The sequence below is a fragment of the Neofelis nebulosa genome, chromosome X (assembly GCF_028018385.1).
Source record: "Neofelis nebulosa isolate mNeoNeb1 chromosome X, mNeoNeb1.pri, whole genome shotgun sequence".
NCBI lineage: Eukaryota > Metazoa > Chordata > Mammalia > Carnivora > Felidae > Neofelis > Neofelis nebulosa.
In genome coordinates, this window is record NC_080800.1 from 15,174,300 (window position 1) to 15,193,237 (window position 18,938).

Below are 18,938 nucleotides of genomic sequence, written 5' to 3' on the forward strand. Positions count from 1 at the left end.
TTTCAGTGTTTCTATGGAGGGATAGGACCTGGGAGCTACCTATTCAATTAGTTTCTCTGACATTACCCCCAAACCCTCATTTCTTAGGTTAGGACCCTGCGGTCATACCCCAGGAGTAAGGGTGAACTAGAAGTAGACTGACTGTATAGGGATTGAAGCAAAACTTTGAATCATCTAATTCCTGAAGTTGAATTGAGATTATCCTAGATAGCTGGTGTTCCTAGCCACCTGCCAAAAGAAGAAGTAAATCCTCTCTAGAAGAAAGTTGGCCTCAAATTATTTCTTCAAGTTTTCATGTACAATGTCCAGAACTTTATACAAATATTAACTTTATACAAATATGCCCACAAGGCATAGGGGGATACGAGATTCATGACAGAAAACGGAGGCAAACAACAAACGATGGAAAAGGACCAATATTTTGGTAATGGCATTATTGGACTCAGAGTTGAAAATAAATATGCTTAATATGTTCAAGGAGATAAAAGATGTGACAAAAATCCAAGGATCTATAACAGAAAAGATCAATAATTCTGACTTTATAAAAATGAAAAAATTATGTTGTTAAGGGAAGAATCAAAGTTTCAAGGTAAAGTACAGTGTGCTCCCATTTGTAAATATATATATACTTTTAAAAATTAAGATAAAATTCACATAACATAAGATAGACCATTTTAACTATTTTTAAGTGTGCAATTTAGCAGTTTTTAGTTTATTCAACATGTTGTGCAGCCATTACCACCACCTAGTTCCAGAACATTTCATCACCCCAAAACAAAACCCTGTACCCATCAAGCAGTCACTTCCCATTCCCTCTTCTCCCTAGCCCCTGGTAACCACTAATTTACCTTCTGTCTCTACAAATTTGCCTAATCTGGACATCTCATACGAATGGAATCATATAACATGTGGCCTTTTGTATATGGCTTCCGCTTGGCAAAATGGTTTCAAGGTACATCCATGTTTTAGCATGCGTCAGTTTCTTATTCCTATTTTCAGTTGAATAACATTCCTTTGTGTGAATATACCCCACGTTTTATTTGAGGGATTATACATTTATAGAAAAGAATATATCATAACATATATTAATATTGCCTACTCATATCTGGTTATATTAATTTTTATCTGCCTGCAAACACGTAGACTATGTTCTGGAAAGATATTCAAGACACTCTTAACATAGGCTGTTTTTAGGGACTGGTCCATGGAAGAAGGAAAATTGCTTTTCAGTTATACTCCTTTTTACTATTTAACTTTTTATTTCAACTAAAAAATTGAACTTTTTTCATTTGAAAACTTACTATTTCATAAAAATAAATATCCTTTAAAAGTAATATTTTCCTACTTCAATATCTCTAAAAGAATATGAATATTTTAAGTTGCTGTTTACTCTATCTTTGTAAATGTGGAAACCAACATGTAAGTTAACTCTTTTGAGTATTTAATATTGTAACATTATAATTGTGTTTACAATGTATATAATTGTAAACACAATTATAATGTTACTGAAAGACAGCATTGTAAGCAAGTACTGATATTAGACAAGTGATGTTAGCCAGTTGAAAATGGACCCAGGGGCCCCTGGCTGGCTCAGTCCATAGAGTGTGTGACTCTTGATCTCGGGGTTGTGAATTTGAGTTCCAGGTTGGGTGTTGAGATTACTTAAAACAAACAAACAACAACAAAAAAACTACTAATAAAAAAGGTAAAAAAAAAAAAAAAGTTTTTTTTTTTTTTTTTTAAAGGCCCCAGAAAAACTATTTTAATATTAGGATCTTTCTGTCGTAGCATATTCTCAATGTTTTTTCACTAAACAAAACAAAACTGCCTTTTCAGACAGCGCTTACTCTGATTAATGCTGCAAATAGACCAGAAAATCTGCAGTGACAAGTTAAGTGCAACGTTGGGAATCAATAGACTAAATGTGCAAACTGAAATAAGTCATTGGTTTAAGGTGTTTTGCCTGTTCCTCAAAATTTCCTTAAAATGTGGCTAAAGGAAAGTTGACATTCAAGATTTGACTCAAGTTGTGGATTGAATGGATTTCGAATGCTTTTGTGGAGAAGATCTATAGCAGTTCATTAGGTCTTGAAGAGCCAGGAAATATAGGTCTCTCCACTAATCTCCATCCAGGGCGAATTTCTCTCTCCTCCTGATTCTCACATTGCCTAAAATCCTGATCCCTGTCCTTAAAAAATATATTTGATCATCAAAATTGTCCAGAGTTAAGTCATGTTTTGGGGATCTGGGTTAGAAAATAGTTTTAGTATTTTAATAGCTCTGCAAATAGAAATTTTAAGGCACTGAGCCAGATTGTTCCAAGGGAATAAAGGATTCCATCTGTTCTGAATCCCATATCCAAAGCAGTATCCGAACAATATGTAGATATGACCCCTCTCTCAGCCTTTAATAATCTAAACCAGTGCTGTCCAGGAGAAATATAATGTGAGCCACATACATAATTTAAAATGTTCCAGTAGTCACATTAAAAAAGTAAAAACATACTGGGTGTAGAGATTATTTTTAAAAATGAACTTCATAGGGGTGCCCGGGTGGTTTGGTCGGTTAAGCGTCTGAGTTTGGCTCAGGTCATGATCTCACAGCTTGTGGGTTCGAGCTCCACATCGGGCTCTGTGCTGACGGCTCGGAGCCTGGAGCCTGCTTCGGATTCTGGGTCTCCCTCTCTGTCTGCCCCTGCCTCACTCACGCTTGCGCTCTCTCTCTCTCTCTCTCAAAAATAAAAAAGCTTTTAAAAAATTTTAATAAAAAAATTACAAAATAAGCTTAAAAATGTAAAATAAGTGAAAAAAATTTTCAAAATTTATTTAATCCAACATATGGAATTATTATCATTTTAATATGTACTCATGTTAAAAGTTGTTAAGGAGACATTTTACTTTTTTTTTTCTTATAAGTCTTTGAAATCCAGTGTGTATTTTGTACTCACAGCGCATGTCAATTTCAGCTAGCCCCATTTCAAGCCGGACAAACAGTCCTTTCCCATGAAGTGGTGTTAGCATCTGTTCAGTTTGTATCGGCTATGTTACTTTGGGGATTATGTATTTGGAATATTTTATAATTAAAAAAAAAAAAGAGAGAGTATAACATACTCGATTTAAAACAAACAAAAAAAAGCCCAGTGGATGTTGTATGGAAACCACTTTGACAATAAATTTCATATGAAAAAAAAAAAAAAAAAAGCCCAGTGGAGAAAGCGGAGTAAATCTGTCCAAAACAATGATGTCATCAGCACTGTAATTGGAGGAGAGCAATTGGATGAACAGTCATAATAGGAGATAATCCAAATGGTTTATTTGGGTTTGGAATATGTTTTGTATTTAGACTAGTATATAAATGCACTTGCTGTTCTGTAAACTCTCACGTCTGTGTACCCAACATTGGGCCACACCTGGGATTCTTGGCTCAGGGGTTTCTTGGGGCTGCTCTGGCTGCCTTGTGAGATCTGGGAACCCAGCGCCGCCACCAGGTTGCCATCCCAGGTGGCAGGATGTCCCAAACAAATGCAAAGCGGCCCATCTTGCACACACTCTCTCTCTTTCTCTCTCCTTTCCCTCCTTCTCTGTTATTTATTCATTTTTGTCTGCATGTTTCCCCGGGGCAAGGGACTCTTTTTTCTTCCCTTTCACTTCTCTTGGGCCCTAAGGACCAAGAATAATCACAGATGTTCTGTGAATGGGTGATGTCAGTTAAGAACATGAAAGTAGGGGCGTCCGGGTGGCTCTGTCAGTTGAGCATCAGACTTCAGCTCAGGTCATGATCTCGTGGTTCGTGGCTTGAAACCCCGCATCAGGCTCACTGGTGTCAGCTCAGAGCCCTCTTTGGATCCTCTGTTCCCCTCTCTCTCTGTCCCTCTCCTGCTTGCACGTGTTCTCGCTCTCTCTCTCTCTCTCTCTCTCAAAAATAAATAAAAACATTAAAAAAAACCCATGAAAGTATAAATGTCCTAGGAGCCATTCATTCATTCAATTTGCAGATATCTAGTGAGGGCTTATTATATGCCAGACACAGTGCTAGAATAATCTTTTTGAGAATAATTTTTTTTTTAAATTTTTTTAATGTTTATTTTTGAGACAGAGAGAGACAGAGCATGAGCAGGGAAGGGGCAGAGAGGGAGGGAGACAGAATCTGAAGCAGGCTCCAGGCTCCGAGCTGTCAGCGCCGAGCCCGATTCGGGGCTCGAACTCATGAACCGCGAGGTCATGACTTGAGCCGAAGTCGGACGCTTAACCGACTGAGCCACCCAGGCGCCCCTTTTTGAGAATAATTTAGAGATTATCCTGCAATATAGCTTCCAAAAATGTGCTCATATGCTCCACCTTTATAGCTTTCTACGTAGTCATGCTTTTCTTGCTAGTTCATTATATATTTTTCCTCTGCCTCACCCTCACAGATACTTCATGCTCGTTACGTCTTAGAGGTGCTATTTGAAACCAAGAAAGTCCTGAAGCAAATGCCGAACTTCACTCATGTAAAAACCTCTCCTTCCAAAGAGATAACAATCTGTGGTAAGTTTCAGGGCAGAGCTGCCAAATTAATATTTAGGAGCGCCTTGGTTCTGCATCATTTGCTTAACTCGAAAACCGTGTAAATTGGACTGTATTAAGGGAAAAGTGTTAATATAGAGTGATCTATCATGATAATACTGTTCCCCGTCTTGTCTTTGTTTTGCATACCAGCTGGCAGGAATTAATTATGTGAGAAATTAAAGAACTCAGGGCTTTTTATAAAGGCAGGCAGCATTTTAATACGGAAAACCACCCATGGGTGGAATAAGCCTTCCTTGCCCTCCGTCTAGCTCTCATTATCTTTGTTCCATATTACTTTTCCTAGGTGGGCCACTCTGTGCCGCTTAGGCTGGGAGGCGAAAAGCCCCAGGCAGGGTGGAGGTGCAACTCTTCTCTGCCCTTGGCTGCTGTTTTAGATTTTTCCAACTGGTCTCTGCAGCTTTCAGAAGAGTGGGAATGTCCTAGAAATCTGTTCCTTGTTCTTCTAAATAACAAGGCTGGAGATTTTGTTATCATATAGGCCAGCCTGGCAGGATATTGCTTCAAGAAACAGTACACATTGAAATTCAACACAGTTGGTGCTCAGCAGGCTTGCAACTGTTTGAGAATGGGGTGCGTGGAAGGAACAGCAGTTCCCTTAACTTCTAATTAGGCCTTTAGGTTACAAAGCAGTGATTGTTACTTTCCAAATCAAAGTGTAGCCTGTGTTTCTTTTACCGTGTCAGGTAGAAGCGGATTTGACAATCGAGGGAAACCATTTCCATTTCTAGCATCTGACGGTGGTGAGAGCGACCTGACTCGGGCTTCTGAAGCATCTTTAATGATGCAGTTCGAACCTGATGAGGCCAACGCATCTCTGCCTAACAGACGATGCGTCTCAGCAGTGGGCGCCTTTTATTCAAAGCCTCACCGGCTCTGATTTTTCACAGAGATTAAGAATCTGAGGCCACGCAGCTCAGGAAGCCGTGCCGACCCATGAAGCTTGTGGGGCCGGGGCTGTATATGCTACCACAGTGTATGGAATAAGCTTAACAGAACATGAGATCTGCTCCCACGTGTTTCCAGTATACCCCCAGTTGCCACTGCAAATTTATCTTTGGGTAAAAGGATCTAGAAGACGTGAATTAATTAGAAGGCAAGGGAGTCCTGGAATCCCACAGTGTAAGAACTGAATGGTTCTTACTGAGACTAGTCTATCACTTGTTCTTATGGATGAAATTGAGGTGCAGAGAGGAAAGTGTATCGCCTTCCTTGCATTTCTTTCTTTTTTCTTTCTTTCTTTTTCTTTCTTTCTTTCTTCTTTCTTTCTTTCTTTCTTTCTTCCTTCCTTCCTTCCTTCTTTCTTTCTTTCTTTCTTTCTTTCTTTCTTTTTTTCTTTCTTTCTTTTTCTTTCTTTCTTCTTTCTTCTTTCTTTCTTCCTTCCTTCCTTCTTTCTTTCTTCTTTCTTTTTTCTTTCTTTCTTCTTTCTTTCTTTCTTTCTTTCTTTCTTTCTTTCTTTCTTTCTTTCTTTCTTTCTTCTCTTGTAAAGATTTTATTTTTAAGGAATCTTTACACCCAGCATGGGGCTCAAACTTACAACCCCGAGATCAAGAGTCCCATGCTACACGGACCAAGCCAGCCAGGCGCCCCTCTTTCCCTGAATTTCTATGTGGGGACTCTCCCCCACCACCCGCAAGCTCACTCAGCTAGTTAGTGGCAGAGTCAGAATAAAAAATCAGGTCCTCTGCATCCCAGGTTAGAGGCAGCCCCATATCTCCTATCACACATCTCTCTGATGGTTCATTTTCCATCAGGAGACAAAGACTAGGGAATGGATTGATTGGACAGTTTATTCACTTAAAGATCTCCACGTCTTGGGCATTTGTTTCCAGACGTTTTTCCATGTAGCACCACTGCTGGAGGGAGCACCTTAGCATAGGATTTATTATTTTCGGTCCTTAGAGCCCTATTGAACTTAGATAAATTTGGTCATCATTCAAAACTCAAAACTGGGGCTGTCTTTTCAAAAACTTCTGTTGAAGACGGTACTAGGAAAGGGAGAGAAAGTGTGATGAAATTTTACCATTATTTTAGTGTCCAGATGCATTTATTTACACGAACATCTCAACACGCTTCATTGTTCTCAATACACGTGCAATATAGAAGGTGTTTTAGTCTATAGTCATGCTATAAAGATAACCAATTCTGCACTCATGTTTTTCTTTGCGGTGGAAGTTGCTCTCTGTGGCTGTCTTTCCGTGATACCTCATATTTTATTTATTGCTGTCCAACTAGAAGTTAAAAATATTTTTGTAGCCTCAATTCCTAATATGCTGAAACCAGTTCATTTTTTATCATGCCAGCTGTGATAATTCTGTCTGCTCAAATCTTTGAGGGGCAAGTCCCCGTAAAGAAAATTAGGAAAATAAAATGATTTTTAAAATATATTTAATTGATAAGTAAAAAGTCCTTCCACTTTTATTTCCTTGGAATTGGAATAAGATCATATGAAAGCAGTGAGATTTAAGTATGCAGTAGCATTAATATGCTCTCAATATTATAGTCATTTTATAAATAAGTGCTGGTGACACAGGATTTTAATTATTCTCATAATTGGAGTCTTCCATTGCATATATTTGGCTAATTTTGGTTGTAGGATTTTAAGCAACCTGAGGAAAGGTATTTCTATATTAGATTCTATTTGGTAATCAAGTTGGATGCAAAGAATAAAAATTTATGATCAGAGCTTATGAAAGACAGATCTTTTACCTAGAAGTAATTATCCAAATAGGGCTTTTGAATATTCACGTATTCACTCTTAATTTTTAATTAATATCTGCACATATTCATGTGGTGTCCTTTAGTTAGCTGAGTTTTATAAAGCCATGCTTTCATTTCTATTTCCTGTAACTGTCTCATCAAAAGGATGTCAACTCACAATTTTTTTTTTTTAATTTGAGAGAGAGAGAGAGAGAGAGAGAGAGCACAAGTGGGAGAGAGTGGCACAGGGAGAGAGAGAATCTTAGGCTCCATGCTCAGTACAGAGCCTGATGTGGGGCTCGATCTAATGACCCTGGGATCACGACCTGAGCCAAGATCAAGACTCGGACGCTCAACCAACTGAGCCCCCCAGGCGCCCCACAAGTCACAAGTTTTAAATTTTAGATGCTATTGCTCGAGCATATTCTTTAATACATGGCTTTAAAAAACTGTACATTTACCAATGAAATGTATTTATTGAGTGCCTATTATACACCAGATACTATGAGAGGCATTGGGGATTTAATGCTGACTGATATATACTATCGCTGCTCTCCTAGAGATTACAGTATGAACAATACAGAAGAATCGGGAAGAGCTTGAGTTTTGAGTAAAGTTGGGTTTGAATTCCAGCTCTGATCTTTGGTAGCTGGGTAATTTTGCACTGGGTAACTACTCTGAGCCTCCTTTATAACCTAGGAATGGTGAAAACAATACCCATCTCATAGAGTGGTTATGAGGATTGAACAGGATAATTCACGTAAACCCTTAATGCAGTGCTTGGCACAGAGTGAGCTAAGCGCCGCATAAATGGTAGGAGTGAACAGGTAATTGTAATATCAGATGCTGTCTCCCAGAGGAAAGGGGACAAAAAGAGAGCTATAAAAACAAATTGTTGCATTAATACCATCATGGGGAAAACCCCAGTGCCCTGAGAATGCTTGGAGTATATCAGCAGTATTTCTGTTTAAAAATTCTGTAACCAAATGGGCGTTTTCTTGTTTCCTACTGAAGAGTGATTTTTCATTTGCACTGCAGGTGATTTGCATGGGAAACTGGATGACCTTCTTTTGATCTTCTATAAGGTAAATAATTATTTGGCTAAATGGTTGCATTTTTGCTGGGGGAGGAGAGTCCCAGGGCAGATAACAGTGTTAGTTTTACTAGGGATATGGATAGATTCAGATGTATGTAACGGTTTGTTTGTTTTTTTTTCATTGAAGAAGCCGAAATATTTGTAGAGGGATATCTTTTGGCTTTTTAACGCGTATTTCATACAAATGTCATTAAAAAAATTAACCTGGGTCTTTGTTCAATAGTACTATTATCTGTATATCCATTACGATTTGCACCTGATTGTGTTTGTGGTCTTTATGACATCAGAAATGTCTAGATGGCAGAGGATGCGGAGAGGAGCAATCCGTTTTGCGCACTGATTCACCATTGCTGAGCTCAGTTGCTTTTCCAGCGCTGTGACTACTGTTCATTTGTTGGGGTTGGGTTGTGGGGCCTACACAGAGGGCAGAGAGCAGCTTGGCTGGCATGGAATTTCTCTGCATCTCTTCGATCGGATTCACTTCTCTCTCTGAGCCAGCAATAACAAACCTGAATATTTGCTTCTGGGACAACTGCGTGAAGAAAAGTGATCTTGAGGTGACCTCCGCCGTCATCTCTTTATCTCTCTTTTTGTTTGTTCATTTATTTGGGGGGGGGGGGCGGAGAGAGAGAATCCCAAGCAGAGTCCGCACCACCAGCACAGAGCCTGACATGGGGCTCGAACTCATGAACTGTGAGATCATGACCTGAGCTGAAATCAAAAGTCGGATGCCTGACTCACGGAGCCACCCAGGCGCTCCCCTTTATCTCTCTTTTTGATCAATGTGTCAGTCCCCACAACTAGTGTGTGGAATAACTGGGCACAGCATAGGTGTCTCAGATGGTTGAAAGAAAATATATTTTGATTATTATGAAGGCCAATCATTTCTACTCTTTGGATACCGTGAGAGCTTAAGTAAGCCACGTAGCCTCTGTGAAACTCAATTTTTTTTTGGGGGGGGGCTGTAATATCCTTGAGCTGCCACCCCACAAAAGTTGTCTTGTGGATAGAATAACAGATATTCAAAAGCATGTTTTAAAGTAATGAATTATGATAGAGATGCAAGGGTTTTTTTTTTTTTTTTTTATATTTCATTCATTTGGAGTGGAGGCTTAGAAGGGAATGGAGAGGGCCAAACCAGGAGTGGATGAATGGAGCTGCTCTTAGGAGAAGATTCAGCTGAGACTGCAGGAGGCCTAAGCAAGGATCTAGAGCCTGATAGCTGGAGGGTGGGAGCAGAGGAAGTAGGAAGCTGCCCAGGAACTTAGGTTGGCGTCAGGAAGTCCACCCGACGTTTTTCTGGTAGGGAGGTGAGGGTGCCGGTTAAAGAGCAATTCCCGAGATCAGTGACAGAACCCAAGCTGGGCAGGGAAGGAAGAGGAGTCAGGATGGGCCAGCCAACCGGGACAGATGGGTGGACTACAGGATTGGCATGCTTTCTGAGGGAGCAGACTGATGGGGGCAAGGGCCTTGGGAAGCAGGAAGGGTGGGAAGTTATATGAGGAATAGTCCTAGGGGATGAGCACGTTCAAGGTGGAGTCCCGAATGCGGCCGGCCGAAGTGCGAGAAAGAGAATATTGGAGATGAGGAGGTCGAGGATGTGGAAATGGAAAGCAGGTGGGTTAAATGAGCTGACCACAGGACTGTGAGGTGAGGAGTGGGCAAGGAAGGCCAGTCAGAGGTCATGGGCTAGAAAGGAGGAGAGGCTTTTACCTGAGGCTGGCAAAGTGTTGGTCTTGTAGTGCCTCTGAGGAGCACGTGAACCCTCCCCAGCTCCTGACCCTGAGGTATCCATCCTGTGGAGGAATGAGTCCTTTCCTTCCAGAGGGCTGCATGAGTCAGGAGTCCAGCAGCGTCCTTAAGGGAGGCCCAGATTTCCAGAGGGCGGTCTTCCCGAATGAGTTGAAGGCAGAGGAGAGTTTATCTACCATGAAACGGGGATTCTATGGGCCATATTGGAACTCTGCGGCAGCGGAGGGAGAGTGGACTCGTGAGAGGACCCCAAGGAGTTGCACAGTTTGGGGAATGAGGTCCGTTTAACTCCATACGCGGCACCATATAAAATGTTCGGAGGTTCAGTCCTGCTATTGCTGACAGTGACGGTCGAAGGAAGGAAGAGGGGGCGGGAGGATATGGGACACAACCACAAGAGAAAATCTAGCGATCGTGTTTTTAGAGGTTTGGGGAGATATATAAAAGGGAAAACAGTTGAGTAAAGTAAAAGAGAAAAAGGACTTCTGAGGCAGTTAGAAAAGCAAATTTCTTGAGAGGTAGTTGAAGATGTTAAGGTGTGATCAGGGCACGGACTCTGGCGTAGACAGATGAGAAAGGAGAGAATTGCCACGGGTTTCTTTAATTCTCTCAGCAGAGCGGTATGGAACATAGGAAACTGGAAAGTGCTAACGTAAAGACTGAACAGGAGGAGGTGGGAGGCAAGAAGTACCATAAAAAGAACCGAAGGTGAAAATATAGCATTCACATGAAAGCAAGAAGTATTTTGAGAGTTAACCAATGAGAGCGTTCCAGAAGTGCAGACTGAGAGCCCAGCAGTGAAAAGAGTAGGGCGGTCTAACTTGAGAGGGATTTGGGTAGAGGGAGGTGAGAGGGATGTTTGGAAAACAGAAGCCTGCAGGAGCCATGAATTTGAATCTCATTAAGCGTGAGCGAGAAGCAGCCACAATGCACCTTGAATGTGGGATAAACCATGCACACGAGGACCTGGAGATTGCCTGGTGTGAGAGGGAAAACTGAGGGAAGGGCCACTGAGGACAGCAAGGTTCCACTCTAAGAAGCTTGAAAAGGTGCCGTGGTTAATGGTGTCGAGAAGGGCCTGGTGGGCGTCCCGAGTTGCAGGCTGGGAGATGAAAGGGCAGCCACACAGAGATGTCTGAGGAAGCTCCTTCACAGGGTGCTGTCACTCGCGAAAGTCAGCATTTTCCCTGTTTCTGTCTCATTTTTTGTCCGAAGTTTTAATGAGGACTGAGGGTAGGCTCGCAGGGGTGGAGTACAGTCTGCAACCAGGCACACAGACTACGGGGAAACGGTGTTTCTACCCGAATACAGATGACGGTGCCGCCCGGCCTATCCGGAGGACGAGCTCCCGTGTCCTTGACTTACCTTTACTTAACACTCCTATGGTCCCGGCCCCACAATGAAGGAAAAAGGGTCTCTGAGCTGTTGAAGTCGCTGTCACAAAGCCAGTGAACTTTCCTGAGCGGACGGGCCCCGGGCCCTCACTCAAAGACCTATGAATGTATATCACTCACATCCTGACACCTTCTTGGTCCAAGTTGGCCTGTGTGGCTTCCCACCCCATGGCCAATTAGGGAGGGGGAGGGGAAAGGCAGAAGTGAGAAACAAGGACAACAATGAAAAGCAGAGCTCCTAAATGGCACAGGAGATCTAGAACTGTTAGCACAAGGTCGGAAATATATGCAGGGAAGAGAGTTCCATCCTTTTCAGCAGGACCTGAGGGGCTGCTTAGATCGACAAGCCTGCATGGTCAAGAAAGTGTCGAGGGGCTCCGGCGTGTGCTCTGTTAAGAAGTACAGAGAACAGGGGCGCCTGGGTGGCTCAGTCGGTTAAGCGTCCGACTTCGGCTCAGGTCACGATGTCGCGGTCCGTGAGTTCGAGCCCCGCGTCGGGCTCTGTGCTGACAGCTCAGAGCCTGGAGCCCGTTTCGGATTCTGTGTCTCCCGCTCTCTCTGACCCTCCCCCATTCATGCTCTGTCTCTCTCTGTCTCAAAAAAAAATAAACATTAAAAAAAAATTAAAAAAAAAAAAAGAAGTAAAGAGAACAGACGGCACACTTTGCAAACCCTCAGTTAAAATGGTTAAAGTAATTTAAAAACGCATTTTAGTTTTTAAAGGAGTAAGCTTCAGTGATCTGGAAAATTCATCTCAGCAATGCTTACGGTATGAGTGAGTATCACTATGGGGTCTTAGGTATCGGAGGATGAAAGAACGTGAAAACAAAATAAAGGAAGATTAGTTGAGAGAAGCGTAATGCGCCCGGAAAGAGATGAGGAGGCAAGAAAGAACATCTTACAAATAAGGCGAGAGAAGGGGAGGTGGGGGGTGGGTTTCCCTGGTGGCCTCAGATACAAGGGTGGCTGCGCAGGGATTACAGCTGGTGTTAACTCTGACCTGAGCAATCTCTCGATTGCTTCAGGCAATGGTAGAGTTTCGGTGATGGTGGCCGATGCTGACTGCAATATTCACAGCATCAACAATGTGGTTTTGATTCCTGGTTACGTGTAATGCCCTGCGCGTGATGCTTTCCTCCGGTTCATTCATAGGAGCGCGCAGGACTGAGTCACCTCGGTGTAAGCCATGGGCTCGCTCTCTCTTCTATTTAGAAGCAGCTAGTGACCGTGCTTTAACTGATCCCTGTTTAATTTATGGTTTAATTAATTTATTAAAATTAGCAACTTATGGATTATTTGATTTATCCAAATGTATTTTGTTCAGATTTTGATTGAACTTGAATCGCAGAGGATAGTTTGGCAAAATACTCCCGTTGGAGATTTTTGGAGCTATAAATCACTACAGTTTATATTATGCTCCGATTCCTCTCAGTCAGCCCCAAAGAGAAACCGGGAAACCCCCAGGCTTTGAATGAAGGCAAAATTGTTATTCATCTTTCAGTTGACGTCTTGCTAGGCAATTTCTTCCTTGTCGGCTCTTTCGTGTGGTTTAGGGTGAGTAGGCTGCAGGCCAGGGCTGGCCCAAGGCCAACCAAAGGCATACCATACAGTGTGGGATCCCTGAGGTGCCTTGCTATGTCACTCTTTTCATCCAAGTGGTTGGTTTGGTTCAAGACTTGTATCGTTATAACCAATCCTACACGAAAGCGAGCCTATCCGCTAATTTATTCATTTAATAAACTTTTGTCTGATCCTTGCAGTGTTCAAGGCACTATATAAAAACTGAGAAGACACAAAGACAAATATGCAGTCTATTCCTTTCACGTGTATTTATTAAACACCGGGTATGAATGAAGTACTCTGCTAAGGGTTGGCAGTGTAGTCTGATTACGGTGCAGTTTTTAGCCCCAGAGACCTTACAGTTTAGTGGTGAAGGTCAACTAATGAAAAGACAGGACAGTTCAGGGTGGGATGTATTAGTGACTGGGATTTAGGCACTTACTAAATTACTGAAGTTCCTTGAACGGACTGTCTTGAATGTCACCTCCTCCGATGGGATTCATACAGTGATTGCTTTCGATTATTGGTTTTGAGATTTGGGTTTCTTTCATATTCGGTTGTCCTTAAAAATTTTGCCATGGAGCACCTTAAGACTAAGCTAGACATTTTCCGCTGCAATCCTATCCGGGTTTAAAAAGAATTCTTTCCTCTGGATACCACATTGTAACAGACCTTTGCTAAAAGGGCATCTCAACATTATATGGCTTCAAATATCATCAAGTGAAGCAATTTACATAGCATTAGTTAGGTTTATTTTTAGATTTTATTTTCTGAAAAGGTGAATTTTAATCAGCCACTTTTGCTTAATTAGAGTGACCGATTTGAAATACTTCATTCAGAGCCTTAATTAGCCTTGCTAAAATTACAAGACTTTTCCTCACTGAATGGAAAGCTCGGAATTTTAGATCAAGTATTGGCAAATTAGTTTGCTAAATTGATGCTGTGAGTGGAGACCTCCTGAAGCTGAAAAAGAGACGTTCATGGACAGAGAGAAGCGAATTAACTCTTAACCCTGTGGATGTCACACTGATGCTGTCCATGCCACCTTGTTTTCCTTTTCGTTCTCTCTTCCCTACCATTCTCCACTCCCCGTGCCCATGATTTTCCACTCGAGAAGGTCATTAAATATTTTCTTTTTTCTCTCTCACTGATACGCTTCATACTACACAGTAGTCAATTCCCTTTCTTTTGAGATGAAGGCAGTGTGTTGCAATCAGAAGAACAGATCTCTAAGACAGGGTTGGCAAAAGAAATAACAATTAAAATAATGTGGAGTTGAGGTCCAGAGGTTATTGTTTGAGCAAAAAAAAAAAAAAAAAAAGGCATAACTTCTAGATGTTGATTATAAAATGCTTCAGGAGGAAATGGGTGAGAATATAGGGAAACATCTTGTCTTTGTCTCCATTCCAGTTAATTACCTGTGGTCTGCTAGTGTTTCCCCTCCGGGTCATCTGAATGCTGTTCAGGGTTTGTAGTTGCCCTGGGTTTTCTGTATCTGTCAACTTCGTTTCCATGCCATAGACGATTTGTTGTATATTAGCTACAGAATAAGCCAGAGAGTTTGGTTTACCGGAACTGAGTGAAGGATGGGTTACGGCAGCAGTTTTTGCTTCTTTGAAGGAAAACAGGACAAATCTCAGTAGTCGGAAGCCCAGACATCCTAGAGAGTTTACGTACAGGGACACTTAGCTCCTCATCTTCGCATTGGTTTTTAATTTCCTTGCTGTTCTAAGACAAAAATGTATTTGAACTCATATGTATAAAGTAATATGACTAATACTGAAGGACTAATACTGTCCAGTAGGACAGATCTTATACCTTCAAATAAACCTTGCCGTTTTTGAAGTGTCTGTTCTGAGGGGCTTAACATGTACAGGAGTTCAGTATACATTGAAGACGCCTTTTAGAGTCACTTTCAGAGACTCTGACATATTCTATTGAAGGAACTTCATTATCACAAATCTTAGCCTTTTGACAACATGTGTAATTTTTTGAGAAGGTTAAAACTCACTGGGTGTCAACGGTGCTGTATAAGGTGGATGACCTAGGTGACCATTACTATTTGGGGCTTAAAATTAGGTTTGGCTAAAGGAATTGTTTATTCTTTGCTCATAGTAGAGGTGAAATACCTACAAAGTTTGGCCTAACTGGAGATGAGAAGTTTCTAATGCAAGAAAGTTTGTCATCCTAGTGGAAAACATGTTTATTATCCAGATACAATCAATGTGATTTTAGGGGCACCTGGGTGGCTCAGTCAGGTGAGCATCTGACTCTTGATTTCAGCTCAGGTCATGATCCCAGGGTCGTGGGATCGAGCCCTGCATCGGGCTCTGCACTGAGCATGGAACTTAAGATTCTCTCTCTCCCGCTCTCTCTGCCCCTCCCCCACTCATGCATGTGCATGTGCACATGTGCTTGTGGTCTCTCTAAACAAAACTAAAAAATTAAAAATATAAATAAATATAATTTTAGACCACTAAATGCTTTTCTCATATTTTGGTATTAAGGTTATGTTGGTTTCATGAAGTGAATTGAAAAGATTTTCATCTTTTTCTGTGGTTTGGAATAATTAAAGGCCCTGGTTCTCAAACTTGACATTGTAGTCACCGAAGGGAATTGGAAAAAAAAGTACTGAATGTGAGTCCTACTCTCAGACTCTGATAGACACTTGGGGACTTAAAAAAACCTTTTTTTTAAAAGTCTTATTTATTTAAGTAATCTCTAATCTCTATACCCAACATGGTGCTCCAACCCACAACCCAAGATCAAGAGTCCCACGCTCCTCTGACTGAGCCAGCTGGGCGCCCCCACCCGGGGACTTTTAAAAATCCCTCAAGTGAATTCAGTGTGCACTCAAGGATGGGAATGAATCATCGGTTTAAATAACATTAAAACCATTTGCTCTTGAAAACGGAGATAGAGCTGGGGCGCCTGGGGTGCTCAGTCAGTTGGGTGTCCCACTTTGGCTCAGGTCATGATCTCCCAGTCCATGGGTTCGAGCCCCGCGTCGGGCTCTGTGCTGACAGCTCAGAGCCTGGAGCCTGCTTCGGATTCTGTGTCTCCCTCTCTCTCTGCCCACCCCCCCCCCCACTCACTCCTGGTCTGTCCTTCAAAAATAAACATTAAAAAGAAAAAAGAACAGAAAATGGAGATACAGCTCTGCTAGAAAGCCACAAGGAGATGCACTGTTCAAGTTTTTTACTTCTTTTGAATCATTTCTGACAGTTCCTTATTTTCAGAGAAATCTCCCATTTCTCTAGACTGTAAAAGTACATCATAGATGTCGGCATCATCTTGTTTACATATATGTACTTCTTTTATCTACTTCTCTGTCTTTATGTCTTTTTTCTACTCTTTCATCTTTCATATTTTGTAATTCTCTCTTTTTTCACTCATCCTCTGTCAGGCTCATGATGAGTATCAATATTATTGGTCTTTCAAAGAATCATCCTTTGGCTTTATGCATTTTTTTCTTTTTTGTTTGTTTTCTATTTCATTAATTTTAGCTTTTATCTTTATTTGATTGATTTTATTGTTCCTTTTCTAATTTCCTGAGATGAATAGTCTTTCATGTGCCATCCTCTTTAATAATGAAGGCATTTCAGGTTACACATCTTTTCTAATGTTAGTTTTAATTGAGTCTTCGATTGAACTTGTAAGTTTGCTTTTAATTTTCTCTTTAATCTAATGCTTATTAACACTACACTTTTTAATTTCCAAGCGTCTTAATTAAAGGAGCTAGAATTCTTGGAATCATATTTTTATTATTTATTTCAAATTTTATTGGATTATGACATGAGAATATATCCTGTGACATGTTTATTATTTTGAACTTATTCAGGATTTCTTTGAAATCATGTACATGATTAATTGTCATAAAGTGTCCTTAGACATATGAAGAATTAATTATACTCTCCATTTGTAGGATGTAAAGTTCTTCATATATCCATTTATTAAATTAAGTTCATTGATCAAATATTCAATTTTTAAAAATGTTTATTGAGAGAGAGAAAGTGAGCCTGTGAGTGGGGGGAGGGGCAAGGAGAAGGGGGACAGAGGATCCAAAGCAGGCTCCGAGCTGACAGCAGAGAGCCCCATGTGGGGCTTGAACTCACGAACCATGAGATCATGACGTGAGCCGAAGTCTGATGCTTAACCAACTGAGCCACCCAGGTACCCCTAAATATTTAATTTCCCCACATATTCAGCTTCTACTGTATCTGTCTAAATGTGTATATTATATATTGCTGTGTAGCAAGCTACCCCAATACTTAGTTCATTAAAACTATAAACATTTAGTATTGCACAGTTTCTGTGGGTCAGAAATTTGAGTGCAGCTTAGCTGAATGGTTCTGGCTTAGGGTCTCTCATGCGGTGGCAAGCTATTGGTTAGAGCTGAAGTCATCTGAAAGGTTGACTGGGGCTCAAGGACCCATTTCCAAGATTGCTAACTCACATGGCTACAGGCACAGCCTTTCAGCTCCTCACTGGCTATGGGCAAAAGAGCCACATGTGCCTTTCCACAGGGTATCTGAGTGTTCTCATGGCATAGTATCTGACTTTTCCTAGAGTGTGTGATGCAAAAGAGACAGCAGGAAGGAAGCTGTAGTGTCTTTTATGGCCTAGTCTCCAAAGCTGCACACCATCAATCCTGCTTCTTTTCTTTTTTTCAATTCATAGAAGCAAATCACTAAATCCAACCCACATTCAAGAAGAGGGAAGTTAGGTTTCATCTTTTAAAGGGCGTGTCAAGACTTTGTAGACGTTATTTTAAACCAATAATTCAATCTGAATAATTTACTGTGTTTGTATTTTTAAACAGTTTCTTCTTGCATCTATAATAGTTAAATATATGAAGGAAAAATGTGTTCTTTTGTTTATTGAATACAAGTTCATGAATTGTACCTTCTTTATAAGTGCCTTCTATTATATATTGTTGTTTTGTGACCGTGTTTATTAGCACTGTTAATCTTAAATTTCACTTTGTCTAGTATCAATATTTACATTTTTGTTTTCTATTTGTTGTATTTACCTTGTTTTCAAGCTTCCTTTATCTATTTTTGATGTGTTTTTCTCTCAAACTGTATATATCAGAGTTTTGTATTTTAATATAGTCTGGTAATCTTGATATTTTAATGGAAGAATTTAACCCATTCACATTTAGTATAACAGCAGATGTTTTTGAAAAATTTTCTTCTTTGTTTACTATTTACTTCACTTTGCTTCATCCTCTCCCTTTTCTTTTTGCTGTTCTGGTAAAGTTTTCTTTATTATTGTTTTCTTTGACATTTTTACTGTGCTTTTCATTCATTAGTAGTTATTTTCCCATTCTTGACATTTCTGATAAATAATGTATGTGTATATATTTCTCAAATAGCTATAACTTTCTTCTTTCACCATTATACTCCCTCTCCTCCAGCAAGATAAATGTATTTATTGTCACACTTTCCATGTATGTCCCCCATTGGGATGAGATTTGTGGAGCTCCCCTGCAAATTCTGGTTACTGCTCATGCCATATTTTTAGTTCTTGACCATTATTAGGCTTTTCTTCATAGTATGTCTCTTTTATTTCCAGAATCCTTGCTTAGTACTTAAATGCAAGTTCCACATTATCACTGTTGATTTATATTGAAAGGTTTGTTGTTCACATCTATATTCTTTCTTCTTGGGTCTTTCCCTGGCTTGAGAACTTTTTTTTTTTTTTTTTTTTTTTTGTACTGTGCTGTTATTTGGTTAGGATATTTTCTTGAGTGTTTTCCTCTGTGGGGCATGTGGGTGCTATATTCTCTGAATGCAAGCTCATGGAATGCAGGGACTTTGTATTATTTACCTCTGTGTTTCTAGCATCTAAAATTGTGTACGGCACATG

The 18,938-nt window shown here is 40.6% G+C and overlaps 1 protein-coding gene across 3 annotated transcripts in view; it reads left to right on the forward strand.

Moving 5' to 3' along the window:
- Positions 1-18,938, forward strand: part of PPEF1 (protein phosphatase with EF-hand domain 1) — a 108,802-nt gene that overhangs the window by 49,836 nt on the left and 40,028 nt on the right. For all 3 annotated transcript variants that reach the window (XM_058714002.1, XM_058714001.1, XM_058714003.1), the window contains 2 exons: positions 4,412-4,526; positions 8,304-8,350. In XM_058714002.1, the coding sequence (XP_058569985.1) occupies positions 4,412-4,526; positions 8,304-8,350 (162 nt within the window). The remainder of the gene's footprint in view (positions 1-4,411; positions 4,527-8,303; positions 8,351-18,938) is intronic.